The sequence below is a fragment of the Festucalex cinctus genome, chromosome 1 (assembly GCF_051991245.1).
Source record: "Festucalex cinctus isolate MCC-2025b chromosome 1, RoL_Fcin_1.0, whole genome shotgun sequence".
In the NCBI taxonomy this organism is placed as follows: domain Eukaryota; kingdom Metazoa; phylum Chordata; class Actinopteri; order Syngnathiformes; family Syngnathidae; genus Festucalex; species Festucalex cinctus.
This window is the reverse complement of record NC_135411.1, coordinates 29263397-29279508: the sequence shown is the minus strand read 5'-3', so window position 1 is coordinate 29279508 and position 16112 is coordinate 29263397. Positions and strand designations below refer to the sequence as shown.

General features: G+C 42.4%; 2 protein-coding genes across 5 annotated transcripts in view; both read right to left on the bottom strand.

The window, feature by feature from the left end:
- LOC144022883 (E3 ubiquitin-protein ligase rnf213-alpha-like) overlaps nucleotides 1-16112 on the bottom strand; it is a 151711-nt gene that overhangs the window by 96106 nt on the left and 39493 nt on the right. For 3 of the 4 annotated variants that reach the window (XR_013284430.1, XM_077528072.1, XM_077528059.1), the window contains exons 35-54: nucleotides 14698-14854; nucleotides 14490-14625; nucleotides 14231-14413; nucleotides 13570-13700; nucleotides 13339-13496; nucleotides 13048-13254; nucleotides 8274-8461; nucleotides 8100-8208; nucleotides 7905-8005; nucleotides 7624-7812; nucleotides 6933-7099; nucleotides 6566-6677; nucleotides 5921-6035; nucleotides 5343-5541; nucleotides 5070-5269; nucleotides 2218-2340; nucleotides 1923-2033; nucleotides 1599-1841; nucleotides 217-295; nucleotides 45-79 (exon numbers count right to left, since the gene is read on the bottom strand). Coding sequence is in view for 3 of the 4 variants with exons in the window: in XM_077528072.1 (XP_077384198.1) it covers nucleotides 45-79; nucleotides 217-295; nucleotides 1599-1841; nucleotides 1923-2033; nucleotides 2218-2340; nucleotides 5070-5269; nucleotides 5343-5541; nucleotides 5921-6035; nucleotides 6566-6677; nucleotides 6933-7099; nucleotides 7624-7812; nucleotides 7905-8005; nucleotides 8100-8208; nucleotides 8274-8461; nucleotides 13048-13254; nucleotides 13339-13496; nucleotides 13570-13700; nucleotides 14231-14413; nucleotides 14490-14625; nucleotides 14698-14854 (2943 nt within the window). In the remaining variant the exon portion in view is untranslated. The remainder of the gene's footprint in view (nucleotides 1-44; nucleotides 80-216; nucleotides 296-1598; nucleotides 1842-1922; nucleotides 2034-2217; nucleotides 2341-5069; nucleotides 5270-5342; nucleotides 5542-5920; nucleotides 6036-6565; nucleotides 6678-6932; nucleotides 7100-7623; nucleotides 7813-7904; nucleotides 8006-8099; nucleotides 8209-8273; nucleotides 8462-13047; nucleotides 13255-13338; nucleotides 13497-13569; nucleotides 13701-14230; nucleotides 14414-14489; nucleotides 14626-14697; nucleotides 14855-16112) is intronic. The other variant, XM_077528081.1, reaches the window with a different exon arrangement.
- Nucleotides 3025-5062, bottom strand: LOC144022906 (uncharacterized). The gene is made up of 2 exons (XM_077528106.1): nucleotides 3782-5062; nucleotides 3025-3402 (listed from the first exon to the last, which is right to left on the bottom strand). Exons 1-2 carry the CDS (start codon nucleotides 3831-3833, stop codon nucleotides 3146-3148), a joined length of 309 nt encoding a protein of 102 aa, XP_077384232.1. The 5' UTR covers nucleotides 3834-5062; the 3' UTR covers nucleotides 3025-3145.

Genomic DNA, 16112 nt, shown 5'->3' with positions numbered 1-16112 from the left:
TTGCAGAAACAATACATCTTTGGGAGGGAATAAAAATCACAAACCTCTCCAACCAAGCAGGGGTGACCATTTGGACACGCTATAAGAACATTGTTAAGACATTAGTAAGCTTTCATGATTTCCATATGAATTCTCTTCAAAGCAAACAAACTTTTTTTTTAAAACATAATGTTGTGATTTTATTTCTTTATTTGTTGATTTATTTATTGTACTTACTGTACCACGTCACTTGTCCTTGTAGAGCTTGCTGGGCCTCTGCTAACCTGTCCTGTGGCATTGTGGGCAAGAAGGCAGCCTATTGTGGGCAGATAAAGCAATGAATTTCTTATGCCAAAACACTAATATGTCAAGGTCCTCTTACACCATTACTCTTAAAGTGGAAGTCAACTTTAAACATTTCTTAAGAGTGACCTTACTAGTCTAAACATGACATTCTGATTAATATTACCTTTGTGGAATTTGGCTTATGAAGCAAAATCAAGCTATTTTTATCCACCTCAGGGGGCAGCCATTTTGCCACTTGCTGTTGACTGAATATGACATCAATGTTGCTCAGGTTTCACGTAACAATTACCGCTTAGCGTCAGGAAACAGGTGAGCTGTGATTGGTCATTGTCTGAGCCCTGAGCAACTGTGAGGTCATCTTCAGTCGACAGTCGAGTAACAAAATGGCCGCCTTCTGATACTGATGATAAAAACTGCTGGATTTTGCTGGTTAACTCATATTCCACGAATGCATTATTAACCAGAATACCATATTCAGGCTAGCGTCGCTGCATAGACATTATTGTCAAGAAATTTAGGGGGGGTTGACTTCCTCTTTAAAAAATAAACGGCTTCCAGATTATTTGACCAAGAAAGAAAAAAAAAAAAAAAAACTACTAAGAGTGCGTTTGTCACCTTCAAGAATTAATTATATTGGCAAGCATTAACAAGACGTGCCAACTCGATCGTTAGCTTGAGATTTGTAATAGTCTATCCGCAGAGCAAATACATAGTCGAAGTCATGCTGTGAAGACTCGCCAGAACTTCAATTAAATATCTGACTTGAACTTAGCTCCATCGGGAATATCTTTGACAGAATAAAAAATATACTGGTTGGTGAATTTGCAAATGTTGAGGTGTGTCTAGGCATTCATATAATACACTAGGAGCTTCATATATTTGGAGGGATGGCACAAAAGCAATAGAAAACTTCTGAGGTTTATGTTTTGTTGAATTTTACGATCCCACGTATTTTAGTTACATGTTCTCTCACTAACAGTTTGTGCAGGTGGCTGACAACAGGTAAAATGGTAGATCACTGCATTGAAAAGAGGTTTTTGCGCTTGAATATTAAGTACTTGAATTTGTTAATAGAAGAAAATCATTACTGAGTCATAGAAAAGAAATCTATCACTAATAATTTTGTGGAGGCAGCAACCACAAAACTATTTATGAACACGCAAAACAAACTGTGCCACAATCGGACGCAATTCTGGGTGCGCCTGGTTAGAAAATCAGCTTCTACATCTGTTTGCGATTACATTTGTGACATTTTATTTTATTTTTTGACACAAACGTTGAGGAAAAATTAGGATCTCAGAGGTTTACTGTACCTGCATGGTGGCAGGTTCCATCGCTAGATGTTGCAGAGGTTTTACAATATTTTGGTTTGTACAAAGCAAAACAACAGCCAGGTGAACGGCCAATGCCAATGATGCACAATAGTCCCCGGAAGTTCCGGGAGAGACCTCCAAAGGACCGGGATGGTTGGTTACCAGAGCACGAGCAAAGGCCTTGATCTTTGGGCTGGTAAGCACTTCTGAAGTGTCGATGAAATTCATCAGGGCACGGAACTGCTGGAAGTCGTGAACAGAAAGACACAAAAAGTCATACCTGACCTTACCAACACTTGTTTTGCTCCTTATTTGGGAATCTACCTCTGAATTTTGATGCAAACATAAATTGCTGTTTCTGAAGAGGGTGGTCACTTCTCTGTGCAGTGCCAACAGCAGGTACACCGTTGCCCTCTGTGGTGAAGTTGTACAGTCCTACAACGTAAAAAAAAAAAAAAAAAAAAACTAGAAAGATTCCAGTGGAGAAAAAAAACACACGCACACACACCCACATGCACGCACGCACGGACATTCTGTTGGATAAAAACGTATTTTGGTCCTCACAATGCATTATGTAAAAGAACCCATGCACTCACACAAAATAAGAACAACAAATTACCTGGCAAATCTTATCTAGGCAGTCCATTCGGCCCTCTCTGATTGCGTTTGCGAATACATCTCTGATTTTCTTGTAGCTCTCTCCATACAAAAGATAATGGTCCACAACGATGGCTTCTCCACTCTGAGTGTAATTCAAATGAAATATAAGAATTCATTTTTAAAAAAAGACATTTTTAAGCAACTGTGTGCAGACATTTGTGCTCAGAGGCCACATTTGACTTTTAAGATTTGCTGAGTCTCGGGCAGGACTCCCTTGAAAAAAGGTTTTTAATCTCAATGGGATAATTCTTTGTTAAATAAAGGTCTCTTTAACTGCCAGCCATTTTCGGAAAAGGTCACCCCATAGTGCCAGCTGATTTACAGAATTTTACCAATCTTTCAAGCTCCACAGAAAATGTTGTGTTAGGACTATGGAAACGCGGATACTACCAAATGAAAGTGTGAACCCTCATCTTTCATCTGGGAAAAAAAAAAAGTTTGCTTCTACCTTATTCAGATTTTCAGTAATCAACAATAGAAAACAGCTTCGTTTCACCCAAATCCTCTATTTTCTTCCAAAATACGGAGAAATCAAGCTTTTTGTGAAACGATGTTATTTCATGCACTCTAGTGAATTTGACACTTGTTTTTTTTTTTAATGAGTGATTCTACAAACACCTAAACTTCTATAAAACACTACCCCAACAATAAAAAAGTTTTTTTTGATTGCAAAATAAGTTTATTTACATTCAACAGTAACAATCCAAACAAACAATTTGGAAAACTATTTACACGTGTGCAACTGTGCATGTGTGGTGTGTGTACGTGTTACTATTTACAATTGTGTGGATGTTTCAACTTCGCAATTTTTCTTTTCGTGTGGTATATTGTGGAGCAATCCCCTGCGTGCAAGGGGGATGCAGCAGGATTTGCACCACAGATTTGTTTCACGGCGATAGGTCCTTCGCGTGCAGACTTTCTCGTCCGCCTTTTTTGTCGGTCTGCTTCTGCATGGACTGATTTGCGTAGAGGTTGTTATGATGAAGGATGTGCTGGAGAAGTTCATCCGTGATGAAGAGCTCCAGGAAGTCAGCTGGCAGGTGGGAATTCAGCTCTGCTGCAGCATCCCTTGGTCCTGGTTTTGCAGCAAAGGGGAAGATGGTTGGCTGCCAGCCCACTTCATGCCAGCCAGAATCTTTGGGATCTGCAAATATACATTTCAATATCATATATTATTTTAGAGCAGTGTGATGCAATGTGTGTGTGTGTGTGTGTGTGCATATGATTATATTTTTTCTTGGATCTATTGGTTGATGCACATTCTGTAAATTATAGAAGACCAATAAATGTTTTGTTAGTACTGTGGAGAATCTTTTTTTTTTTCTTTTTACCTTTGTTCTGCTCACTGTGAGAAGGGTCACTTTGGGCCCTATGAGTAGGGCCCAAATAAAATATACATTCACGTTTGTATAGGTAATGGATGTTCTAGTGTATATCAGCACATTTACACACGCTGCTAGCAGATTGCCGGAAAAGTTAGGAAAGTAATCTTACTAGCAATCTCTTAGCATGTTAGGGCTTACCTTCACATTCTTTGGAGGACGAAAGACTGTCCAAATCCCGTGTCTTGTCCATAACCCACTACGCCGATGAATATGCATCGGACCCATGGTAGTCGTCATCGTCTGATGAAACGTCATCCTGTGCAGAAGTGCTTGGTTGTGCACCACGTTTTCCGGTGTTAGCATCGCTAGCTGGTGGGGCTTTACGACGTGGACAAAGCGGCCGCGTCACCGCTTCAACTATGACGTTAAATTCGTCATCACTGTGCTCTTTAGCACTGGTCGATGGTTTTGAGCTTTGAAAATAAGGATCAAGCGTGAGCTGCTTGCCATCTGTAGCCTTTTTCACATCCTTAGCCAAGTTAGCCATTCTCCCCCTCAACACTGTAGCTCAGCACCTCTCCTTCTACTGTTGTCTCCTACCCGATCTTGTCCAAAAGACTCACCACAGCCATTTAGTGGCCAGGAATACTCATTATAGTAACCCGATCGGCTTGATACTTGGAGCACAGCTGCCCAAGGCTTTCCTCCACCCGTTTCCATTAAAAAACAGTTGACGTCAATTGACGTTTTTGGCAGCATACCTTGGGATTATACTAAACGTCATTTGACGTTTTTGGCAGCAAAAGAGTTAATTGGGAAAGAAAAGGCATACGGATGGACCAGGCCAATTTCAGAGGAGCGAAAATATGTAACATGTTTTATTTTTATCATGAAATGTTATTTCTCACTTTTTAGATTTATTTATAATTAATAACATGATTTTAATAATTGAGTGATTATTTAAGAAAAAAATCAAACATGTTAATGTGCTGTATGTCAGTTCACTTTGCAAAACAACATATACAAAAAAACTTCCGTAATAAAATTGAATGAGATAAATGAATTAAAAATTAAGAAATATGAATACATTTTAATTAGCCAATTTTAGGGGGGAAAACAAGACCATAAATATTATCTCATCTTTTATATGAGATGATATAATCTCATCTCTCATCTCTTGATGATGCAAATATTGTGCCGGGCTATATGTGTACCCCGGGCCATATTAGGAGGGGAGGGCAAACTTGGTCCTCGAGGGCCGGAATCCTGCAGGTTTTGGAGGTTTCCCTCTTCCAACACAAGCGGATTCCAATCAACAAGATCGTTACCAGGCTTATGCAGAGCTTGCTGATGAGCTGATCATATATCAGCTGTGTTGGAGAAGAGAAACATCCAAAACCTGTAGGACTCCGGCCATCGAGGACTGAGTTTTCCCACGTCTGATTTAGAGCCTTTGCCTTCATAGTAAAAAGTCGTCAAACCAGACCTTTTGTAGAACTTCCTCAGGAAACAGCCAGCGCTTGTCATCCATTTTGAGGAGCTCCAGGCCAAACTCCACTCCACGTTGGCTGATTATTTTCCGAACCAAGTATACGCGATACCAATTGTTGCCGCTGCGGCTGCACAAGTTCACCACACTCTCTAGGAAGTTGTCACTTTGACTCGGACCTCCTCCGTGCGGCATTTCTGTCACAATGGGTGAGCATTGTTCAACGACGACACAGCAAGCAACATCCTGTCATCATCTCGCACTGCTCACCAGTGGCAATGATGGTCGCTGCTAAATCCAGGTCCATCCGCACTCTTGCCACCTGCTGCAAATGCTCCACTGTGACCACCATCTCCTCTGCCGATTGGCAAAGCGACTGCAGGACCTCTGTCAGGAAGGCAGTTTCGCGGCGCATGCATGCCTGCTTGTCCGTGTCCGACCTGAACTGGAAACTCTCAAACATGGAGTCCTCCATGCGAGAACAAGGTCGATAAAAAATTATCTGTCACATTGTGCGTTCTGGAATTTGCCTATATTTTTACGTATCCAAGGCGGCCGTGGATTTTCTACAGGTACTCTGGTTTCATCCCACATTCCAAAACCAGTCATGTTAGGTTCAAGAGAATCCATTTTTGTCTATGTGCGCCATGTGATTCACACGGATTGATGGTAGAAAGGGACCCCTACTGCGAACAGTGTTTACAATGTCTCATATATAGTTTAAAACAACATAAACTTCGACTGCAAAACGGTTCAAAATTACTTCAAATTCATCTTACAACACTACCATGTGTTAGACCAGACCGTAAACACCGAAATTTGAAATTGTTAGAAATAAAGATGTATACCTGCAGGCACTTCAAGTAAAGGCAGTAGAGTTTGGTTTTGTCCTTTTCCTGTAAAAGGTGGCACTGCTCGACAGCCAGCAGATGCTCTTGCAGATAATCTTTCACATCGTCGAAACTGTGATGAAGTGACATTCATGATACGGTTAAGCAGGTCAAAAACATGCCGATAACAGTGACAAATTTGAGCCCTTTCCTTCTCGTGATCAAAGACAACACTGTCCAGATTTTTGGTTGTTTCTAAGTTTATCCCAATCAGTTATCATGTGGTGTGAATGATTTTTTCTTCCGCTATCTGCATGGAAAACAGTCAGGGACGATAATCGTAAAAGTTAAGCTTGTTCATTTATCCTTATGTGTAGTGGTGGTAACCATCGAGTTGGCCTGAACCAACTCCTTGATTGTGAAGTGAAACACACGATAGCCAATCAGAGCAAGTGAGCTAAAGCATGTGCAGTTGCCGGACACAAATAAGGAGAACATCAACAATGTTCAGCGTTAATACAACATGTCTCGCATGTCATTAGCCACAACAGAATATAAAATGGCCAAGAGAAGCGCTTGCAGCTGACATGTACCACTTTTGGAATACTACTGCCATGAGAGGTAAGAAATGAATTCCAACATTTCGACATTCTGGCACCTCACCTGTACTTCAGCAGGAGTTTGAGCACGACTGATCGAACCACTGGGTTTTTATCCGCAGAGTCATCAAACGGAGAGAGGACCTTGGTCATGATTTGCCGATCCCCTGAGATGACTAAAACATTGCAATCAGAACTAATGTGGCAGTTAAAAAAAGATGTGTAGTAGAGACAGGCATTATGAATGATCGGTCTGTTTACAATAGGCCGACTTGATGAAATTCATTCAGTCACCCCTCCTACACCCCAAAATCCCATCTGCACCAGCGTATTTACAGCATATCACAGAATACGATCTACAATTTGAGGAAATATGATGTGGATCTTGGAAACCCCTAACCTGAATGCATACTGTAGAAGCAAGTAAGTACCATTAAGAAAAGGAGCAGCATTGCCTTCCACCAAAAGAAAGTAAAGCAAGTGGTGAATGACAGCTGGGCATGGTGGAGAGTTGTCCTTGAAGCACACACTAGACACCAAGTCGATGAAGAAAGCATTGCACTGACTCCTGAACAAAGCGTGCTGTTCAACCCGAATCCTGTACAGAATATACAAGGGGAACAATGAAAGCAGGGCATGCCATGTCCGAGTGTTTTAAAAACATTGTAAAAAAAATATAAAAATAAAAAATTGAGAGATTTGTTTCTAAATACATACGTTTGAAAATATTCTTCCCGATTTTTTGGGGCATTGGTAAAACAGGTCCATGGACACACCCACGGCCCTGGCATGCCCCTCACTCACTATTTAAGAACTTGGGCACCATCGTTCATATAAACAGTTATCCAGCGCATCCAGCAGTTAGCTAGCTAACTATGCCTACATCCTTAAAATGTATCTTCTCTTCAGATAGTCCGCTGGTGTGGCCACTTTAGAGTGCCTTCCTGTTAGTTCTAAGTGTGCATTCAAACACGGCAGAGTTGTCGACAACATTTTTCCTGTGGTGTGTCATTTCAGAACTTATTTATTTGCATTTTAGAGGGTTTTAAATTGCAACTCATGTGAAGTCAAATTAATTCATCAGCCTTTAAAAAAATAAAAAATACTTCGACTATCACCAACCTTAAGTCCTCAGAGGGAACAGGGGTAAAGTCATCAGGAACTGCCTGCTTACAGCGGGGACAGACATACATCTGACAGGGGACCAAGCACTTTTTGATGCATGCTTCACAGAAGATGTGCTCACAGGGCAGACAGACGGGATCTTGTGGGTCTCCCTGACACAGCAAGCACCACGGGACAGAGCTAAACCTGGGCAGAGTAAAAAATGACAGGCAAATGATGGGGAAGAGCGTAAATTCAATTGAAGACACTGATTATGAGCAAGCATCGCTAAAATGTACCTGAAGATTCCTTGGACAGCTTCATCTTTGTAAGTTTTCAGCAGGCGAATCATCATCTCAAACGGCTGCTGACTTTTCAGATCAGAATTGTTTTCTAGAACCTGAGAAAGAAATGTTAATTCCTTTTTTTTTTTTTTTTTTTTTTTTTAATGGCGCCTGACATCATCTGTTGCACTGGCAAAATCCCTCACCAACCTGGCTGAGTAGTCGCACGTGTTTCAGAACTAAAGGTGTTATCTCCCTCTGGCTCCTTTCAAAGTGCTCCACAAACAAGGACAGTGAAAATATTCGATTCCACCGATCTCTGAGAAGTAGGAGTAAAAACATGTGTTTTTGCTCAAAAGCTCATTTTGTTTCACCTTGACTTACCGGACAACGCAGGCAATCGTCTTGCTCCTGTCTTGGTAGCGTCTCACAATGTCCTCCGAGCAGACCAGCTCAATCGGAAACTTGAGTTTGTTTACACGTCTGATCCATGCTTGTCTTTGGGCATCCGTCTCCAGGAGTCTGGGCTCCAGGTACTCCAGGCAGGCAAAAGCAGCATACACATCAAGCACCTTGAAGACAGTCCAATCAATGCAAACGCTGCACATTCATGAATCACCATTTGCAAAACCATCTACGCACACATTTTTCCATAAAATGTATCTATGAAAACTTGTTGAAAAATGCACCTACTGAATGCTTGTATTTTTTTTATACACTTTTACCAATACCGTAATATGCGGCCTTAATGTCCAGCTCCTGATCATTGGACTCCGTCAAGGCAGTCCTTTGCCACCAATTCCATTCAGATGTTTTATAGACTTTCTAGGGGCAGCCAAGGCATTAAGACCTCCGGTTTAGTGGCAGAGGCCACTAGTGAAGCAGTTGGGATGAGTATTAGTCATAAAAGGAGGGGGTGCCCTGCCCTCACTGGGTCGAAAATAGAAGTGGAAGGGGTACAAGTATCTTGGGCTCACAAGTGTGGTAGACTGGGCTGGATATTGACAGTAAAGTGAAGACTGAGCTGAGCCGAGATGCTAAGCTCTTGATTTATCGGTCAACTAAAACCCCCACCTCGGTCATGTGCAGTTTGTCATGATATAGTACTGTTAAAGTTAAAACGTTAACTAATTAATTAATCATTAAATATATTACATTCATCATTTATTAATGCGGTTTAATTACACTATTAATTTTGACTGCAGATAATCCTTTAGGGCCGGCGCGGTGACTGACTGGTTATGATGTCCACCTCCCAGTGAGGAAGACATGAGATCAAGTCCGGGCTTTGGCCTTCCATGGAGTTTGCATGTTCTCCCCGTGTCTGCGTGGGTCTTCTCTGGGTACTCCTGTTTCCTCCCACGTTCTAAAGACATGGCAGGTTGATTGAGCACTCTGAAGTGTCCCTTGGTGTGCTTGTGAGTGTGGATGCTTGTTCGTCTGTGTGCCCTGCGATTGGCTGGAAACTCAACTCAGCTCAACTCAACTCAACTCAACTTTTTATAAAGCGCTTTAAGAACAGGCGTTGCTGTATACAATGTGCTGTACATAAACATCAGTTTTGCAGTAAACAAGAACAAAGCAAACATTTTGAAGTGCGAATAGAGGTTTTTTTTGTTTTGTTTTTTTTTTTTTTTACAAGTAAATACATTTCACATCAGTAAATAAATAAGAAGTAGTGATAATAAAGAGATAAATAAATACATAAATAAGTAGACTAAACATCAAACTCATACACACCACAAAACACCAAGAACAAGTCTCATGATGCGCCAAGGTAGGTCGTTCCAAAGGGAGGGACCGGCAACAGCCTGCTCCATCTCCTCTAAGCTTCCGCTTAGCCCTCGGTACCTCCAATTGAGTCTGGTCTGCTGACCTGAGGCACCGGGCAGGTGTGTAGGGGTGCAAGAGCTCGGCGAGATAAGGTGGGGCAAGACCATTGAGAGATTTGAAAACAAATAGAAGAATCTTAAAATGGATTCTAAATTTCACAGGCAGCCAGTGAAGAGAGGCCAGGATAGGGGTTATGTGTTCCCTCTTACGGGCACCAGTAAGGAGACGAGCAGCAGCATTTTGGACAAGCTGAAGACGCTGCAGGGAGGACTGGCTGATCCCAAAATAAAGTGCATCACAATAATCCAGCCGAGATGTAACAAAGGCATGGATTACCATTTCTAAGTGCTGCTGAGATAGGAGATTTTTTATCTTAGCCAGCTGTCTAAGATGGAAAAAAGCTTGATTTGACAACAGCGGCAATTTGCCGGTCCAGTTTATAGTCACTGTCCATCTTGACACCGAGGTTTGAGGCTGTTGGCTTCAGATATTGTGCCAGAGGACCTAAGTCGGCAGGATGAGAAGAGCCGCTGGGACCAAAGACCATAACTTCTCTTTTCTTCTCATTGAAGTTCAAGAAATTTAAAGCCATCCAGGCTTTGATTTCTTCCAGACAGGACAAAAGAGGCCAGTTCAGGGTTTACCCCGGATACTGCCCGGAGCCCGCTGGGATAGGCTCCAGCATGCCCGCGACCCTTGTGAGGAATAAGCGGTTAGGAAAATGGATGGATGATAATCCTTTAGCTGACAGCGGATGGTTATGTTAAAGGTAGCACAGGTTGTGTTTGAGTAATTACATGCATTAAAGTCAATCATTTAATAAATGTTTGCATATGACATTCAGAATTTTGTCACCCCCCCCCCCCCCCCCATTTTTATTATGCAAGTAATTAAAGGGATAGTTTTTGACATGAATCTCTATTTCATCACCTCTAGTGTGTGCGATCAGCACTGACTTACCCCTGACAGCGTTGTAGCAATTATTACCCCAGGTCACCCTAATTTTTTTTATTTATTTATTTTTTTTATTCCCCCCCTCTCTGTGTGTGTTCAGTCAGGCTGTGGTTTTCACACATACCTCAAAACCACTCAAGAGGGCAAAATTCTTTGAACTCAATTCCAACAAATCCCACTATCACAGGCACAGGAGACAGTCGCCTGTGGAGATCTGAAAGCATTTGGTCAGGCCGGACCAGTATTTATGACTGTTTATCAGGTGCCAGAACTGCCTTATCATTTGGGTCCAATGCATCCTCCTTTCCTTTGTTTAAACATCCTTTGGAGCTACCAAAGGGGCCCCAAATGGGTGACCTTTGAAATTAATCTCAAGAAAACTGCCCACTCACAATTAATCCCAATTCCACATAATTCTTGATATACGACTTACTGTTTGTATCTCAACAACAACAACCAGTATTTACTTTGTTTACAAAGTGTTAAAGTTGTATGTCTATCTCAAATGAATAATGTAACTTCTGCAGTTAGCTAGTTTAGCCGATTAGAAGACGTTGCACGGATTAAATAACTTGATGATAGCATTAAGGTTTGAAACGTGCTTAGAATGATATGTGTTTCTTTTGTGAAGCCTTGACATGTCAATTCTTGCAAAATTTCAAACTTTTTGAGTCCAAAAGTTTGGCTTCAAAGCCAAGCCTGCTTCTGGCTCACGGAGGGGGTGGAACCACTTGTTGCGCCCGTTTAAAAACCAGCGCACAAAGAACTTTGTTCTCTTCCTGTCTCTCGTCCTCTCTCCGCTTGCTATACCTGCAAGTTTCCAAGCCTGCTCCCACGGACTCTTTGTTCCAAGAAACGTGTCAAACACGTGGCCCCCTTTGTTCCTGGCAGCAACAAGTTGCCCCGAGAGCAGACACTCGCCGCACGCCACACCAGAGCAGGTGCGCCCACCTTCAACGCTGACCCCAAAGACTCTTTTACTTCCTTTCCCCCCTTTTTTTTTTTCCTTCGCCATCGGTGACTGCCTGCCATCAACGAGTTCCGCGGCCCCGTGGTACACTTGCATCGTACCGCCGGACTCGAGGTTGTGGACCCAAGCCGCACCGCATCTCACCTGCTATTCGATGGCGCCCCTAACATCAGCCCCCGAGCGGCTCCCTTGCTCACCTGTGGAATAGCCCTTTCTGATTTTTCTTGCCTTTTTGAACGAACATTGACTATTTTTCCCCCTTTTTCCAAAGACCTCCCGTTTCTGCTCGTTCAACGCAGCACCCAACTCGTAAGTGCACGTTTGATCCCCAATTCGGCATATCACTGTGTGAAACTTACATTTGAGACATATCACAGATCTGGCAAGTTAAATTTCTCTTTTCCTGTTTCCTTATTCGTTCGCATTCTTTCCCTATTTTGATTAGCTTTATTTTATTTCTTTTCTTCTGACGGTAGAATAGTTAGATATAGGCAGTGTTTTGATTCTGTAGTGTAACAATCGTGAATAAATGCATGTTTTATTAACTCTTTCCCACCTAAGTCATCTGTGTTTTCGAGTGGATTATTATTCTTTTGTTAGTACAACGAACCACTGAATATCGAGTGTAGTGACTTTAGATTATGAATGACTGATGAAGAAAGGATTTTGGTCGTTGTTTGCTCCTGTTAACCAAAGCAAAGCCAACGTGGTGCCCCTAGAAGTTATCGAGGTAATTACAATTTACCTCTGTAACGTCCAGATTATTAATTCGTCCAAAAGACGACCCAATTATCGCTACAGCATTCTGTGATCGGAGTTCTGGTCCGGTGTTGGGCGAGAGGAAAATAGTCCAGCAAGTTGGCTGGGGCCACCTAAATAAAGCGTTTTTCTTCTTAAAAAAAAAAAAAATTGTGTTCAAAGAGTGATACATTTCCATACAAAACTCCCTCCGGAAAAAAAGCCAGACTCCATTCCCGCCGGGCACTATTATTCTGTTCGTTCGTATCACTGCGCGGTGCCCTCCATACAGCTGATAGACGTGCACTAATCTACAAGTTGTTTGTCTTTTCGAAGGCGGAAGGTGTGACTATCAGCTGTCTGGACAAAATCACCACCAGACATTAAGAGAAGCCCATAGCTGTAAATTGAGAAGAAGTTGGTCTGTTTAAATCCTGTATTTAAAAAGTGCCTTTTCCTGAGTGAAAACGGCAGACCGGGCCTTTAAGCAACAGGTACTAAGAAAAAAAAAAAAGAAAAAAAAAAGATAAAGAGACATTTTTTACGGCAAAAGACCGAGGTATGGTACTGGTACCAGTACCTTGTGCAACACTAGTGTGGGCCATCAATTATGTACCCATTTTTTGCTAGGCTACGCACAGCAAAAAAAAAAGCAAAACTCACCAGCTCAACGCCATTGCTGAAATCAGGATTCCTTAAGAGGCCAGCGGTCACCTGCGGTTCAAGGCAGACCATTCTGGAGAGGTTCTGCAGTCGGTTCTTGGACTTGTGGTAAGCAGCATGGACCCACGGAAGTGCCGGAACTGCATCCAATGCACCGAACTGCGAGTGCAGTTCATTGACGCAGCTGTTCAAAGCTATATGCAGGAGCTAAAGCATGCAAAGAGCATGAATAAATGCATATGTATGCACACTTGTACAAACAGATGTCATCAATATTGCAAATATATCAACCTCCAGATCCTCGTGTCGGCTGACATTCATCGTCAACAAGAGAAAATCCCGCAGGTAGAGCTGAAAGAATTCATACTGCATATCTGGGGTGTCTTTCGCTATGTACTGTCCCAATGGTGTTGTGGAAAAGAATTCAAGGAATCTTTGTTGAGTATGACCTGACAAGTGAAATCTATGGTTAATTAAAGTAAAATGACCAAGAATAGCAATCGTTCTGCAGTGGGCCATTACCTTCATTTTGAAGCGCATGAACCCAGAGCTCCTCTAAGTAGTCCTTGATCCTCCCACTGAAAGGCATGCTGAAGGTGAAGTCCCTGCCTTGGGCCAAGTAGTTTCGTACAAGAATTGTTCTTGTCTTTGAGCTGTTTGAGGAATAAAGTCACTGAGAAATTTGTGCAGTATGCAAAAAAGGATCCCAGATTTGAATGTTCCAAAATTGCTCACATGTTCAAAATGAAATGCTGCACATCAACAACAATAATTCTGCAATGCTGTCAAACATTTGTGGATCACAATAACTGTTGAATTTTGATCATTCGATGTTTATTTTGTTCTCTTTGCTTTGCCAGTTGGGTCTGGAATGTTCCCCCGCAATAAACAGGGTCCATTGCAACATTTTAATAAGTCTGGTGTATTTTGACATTGCAAGTCTAACATGTTATTAAAACCCCTTGGAACAGTTTCAAATTGTGAAAACCACATATTGGTGGTAGTATGTCCCCTTTAACTTTTGTACACAATTTAGATTACGAACGGATTACAGAATGGTGAAAACTTCTGCTTATTGTTTAAATTATTCAAAATAAATGATTGATTTATTGGTTAAATCAGAGGTTGACCACTGATGTGTTCCATATTGGAGGTTATTGTGTCCATTAGTGTTTCCACCTACTCAAGAAATGGCTGTGGAATTTCCAGCAACTTGTCATCGGCGAAGATGTGTAACCACAGCCTTTTCACAGAGGGACTACAGTCTCTCAATAAGATGTCCAGGTTTTGGTCAGCGTCAATGACTGAAAGCACTTGAGCCAAGACGGGGGTCACCACAGCCTGTATACGTTTCCATAAAGAATGGCTTGAACGCCCCAAAATATTGGTTAAAATTTTGAGAGCCAAACAAAAATGTTTCACTGTAAAGGGACGCCACTCACCAGAATGTACCACCTTCCTGTAAAGCGTCAATGTTAGAAGCCACCTTGATGACCCAATCCCTTGTGGCAGATGAAAAGTTGCTTTCACTCGCTAGCATTAAATAAATACGCCTCTTCAGAATTTGCAGGAAGTCACCTGCCAAGAATAAGGAAACAAAGAGGGCACCGATGACAACCAGGAGATAACCAGAAAGCAAGTGGATATTACCTGTTACTTGTTCACCGTCACTGAGAAGCATCAGAAGTGTGTCAAGTCTTTGAGTGCTGCGGCATCCACGACCTTGCTGGTCCCCGAGCATGCCGACTGCACTCTGCACACAGCTTCGCACCAGTGCTGTGGTGTCCAAGGCAGTGTCATCATCGCTCTGCACAATAACAATACCGTGGTCAAGAAAAAGCTTAACATGCATATTTATCCATTAGGGGTGTTCCATATCATACCTTCTATGATATTACCGGTGTATTTTTTTGGGGTGATGAAAATGTGAAATATCGCAAAATTGACTTGATGACGTAATGCGTAACATTATATGTCTTCGTGTCAATTTGGACATACACGCGTCGTTCGCTGCTGCATAAAAAAAAAACAATGCCGGAGCGTGTGAAGCTGCAAGATCTGCAGCCTTTTCTGTCGCATCTTCGGCAAAGTGGGAGTGAGCTTCGTCGTGGGTGTGTGTGTGTGTGTGTGGGGGGGGGGGGGGGGGCGACGCCAGATATAATGCAAAAAAAAAAAAAAAGAAAAACAAAAAAACAACAACAATCGTTTGCAAATTGTGCAGGAAAACTGTTGCCATGAAGTTAAGAGTATGTGGAAGGCTACACGAGGAGGACAAATGCAGCTCGTGTTGTTTGGGTGAACAAAAGTTCATTAATTACTGGAGCACTCTTGATTAGACGCACTCCTTATGAAAAAATGGTGGTTGCTGAAGCGGTCGCGTATTGTTTGGCCAAGATGAACAATCCGCGGTGTTTATTTTACCGTGACCGGTAATTCGCCATCTAGTTCACGCGAGTTTGTGATGTTAACCAGCTGCTAAGCTAACGTGCTCTCAACGAGACGGCGTGTGCGTTGCTGTTGCACAGTGGCGTAAACATGCACATTTGTGTTTTTCCATACCCGCTAGTAATTCTACAAGCAATCATGGCACTTTCTCGCTCCTTTGATTAACCAATGAGAGACATTCACAGGAAACTAAAGCTCGCAGGAGGATTGCCGGTCCCCCGCCTCCCCCTGGACAAGGGAGAAGTTCTGCCAGAGGAGGGTGTTTATCTCTTCTACCAGACGTTCCCAGCACACCCTTACAATATGTTTGGGTCTACCAGGTCGCATCCTCCCCTGACATCAGAATCAGAGCCAACACACCACCAGATGGTGATCAGTTGACAGCTCTGCCCCTCTCTTCACCCGAGTGACCAACACATACGGCCGCAAATCCGATGACACAAGTACAAAGTCGATCATCGAACTGCAGCCTTGGGTGTCCTGGTGCCAAGTGCACATATGGACACCCTTATGTTTGAACATGGCTTTTGTTATGTATTGGTAATCTGTGACGAGCACAGAAGTCCAATAACACAACACCACAGCCAGAGGGGCTTGTCACTCGGAGCCCTCGTGTTAGC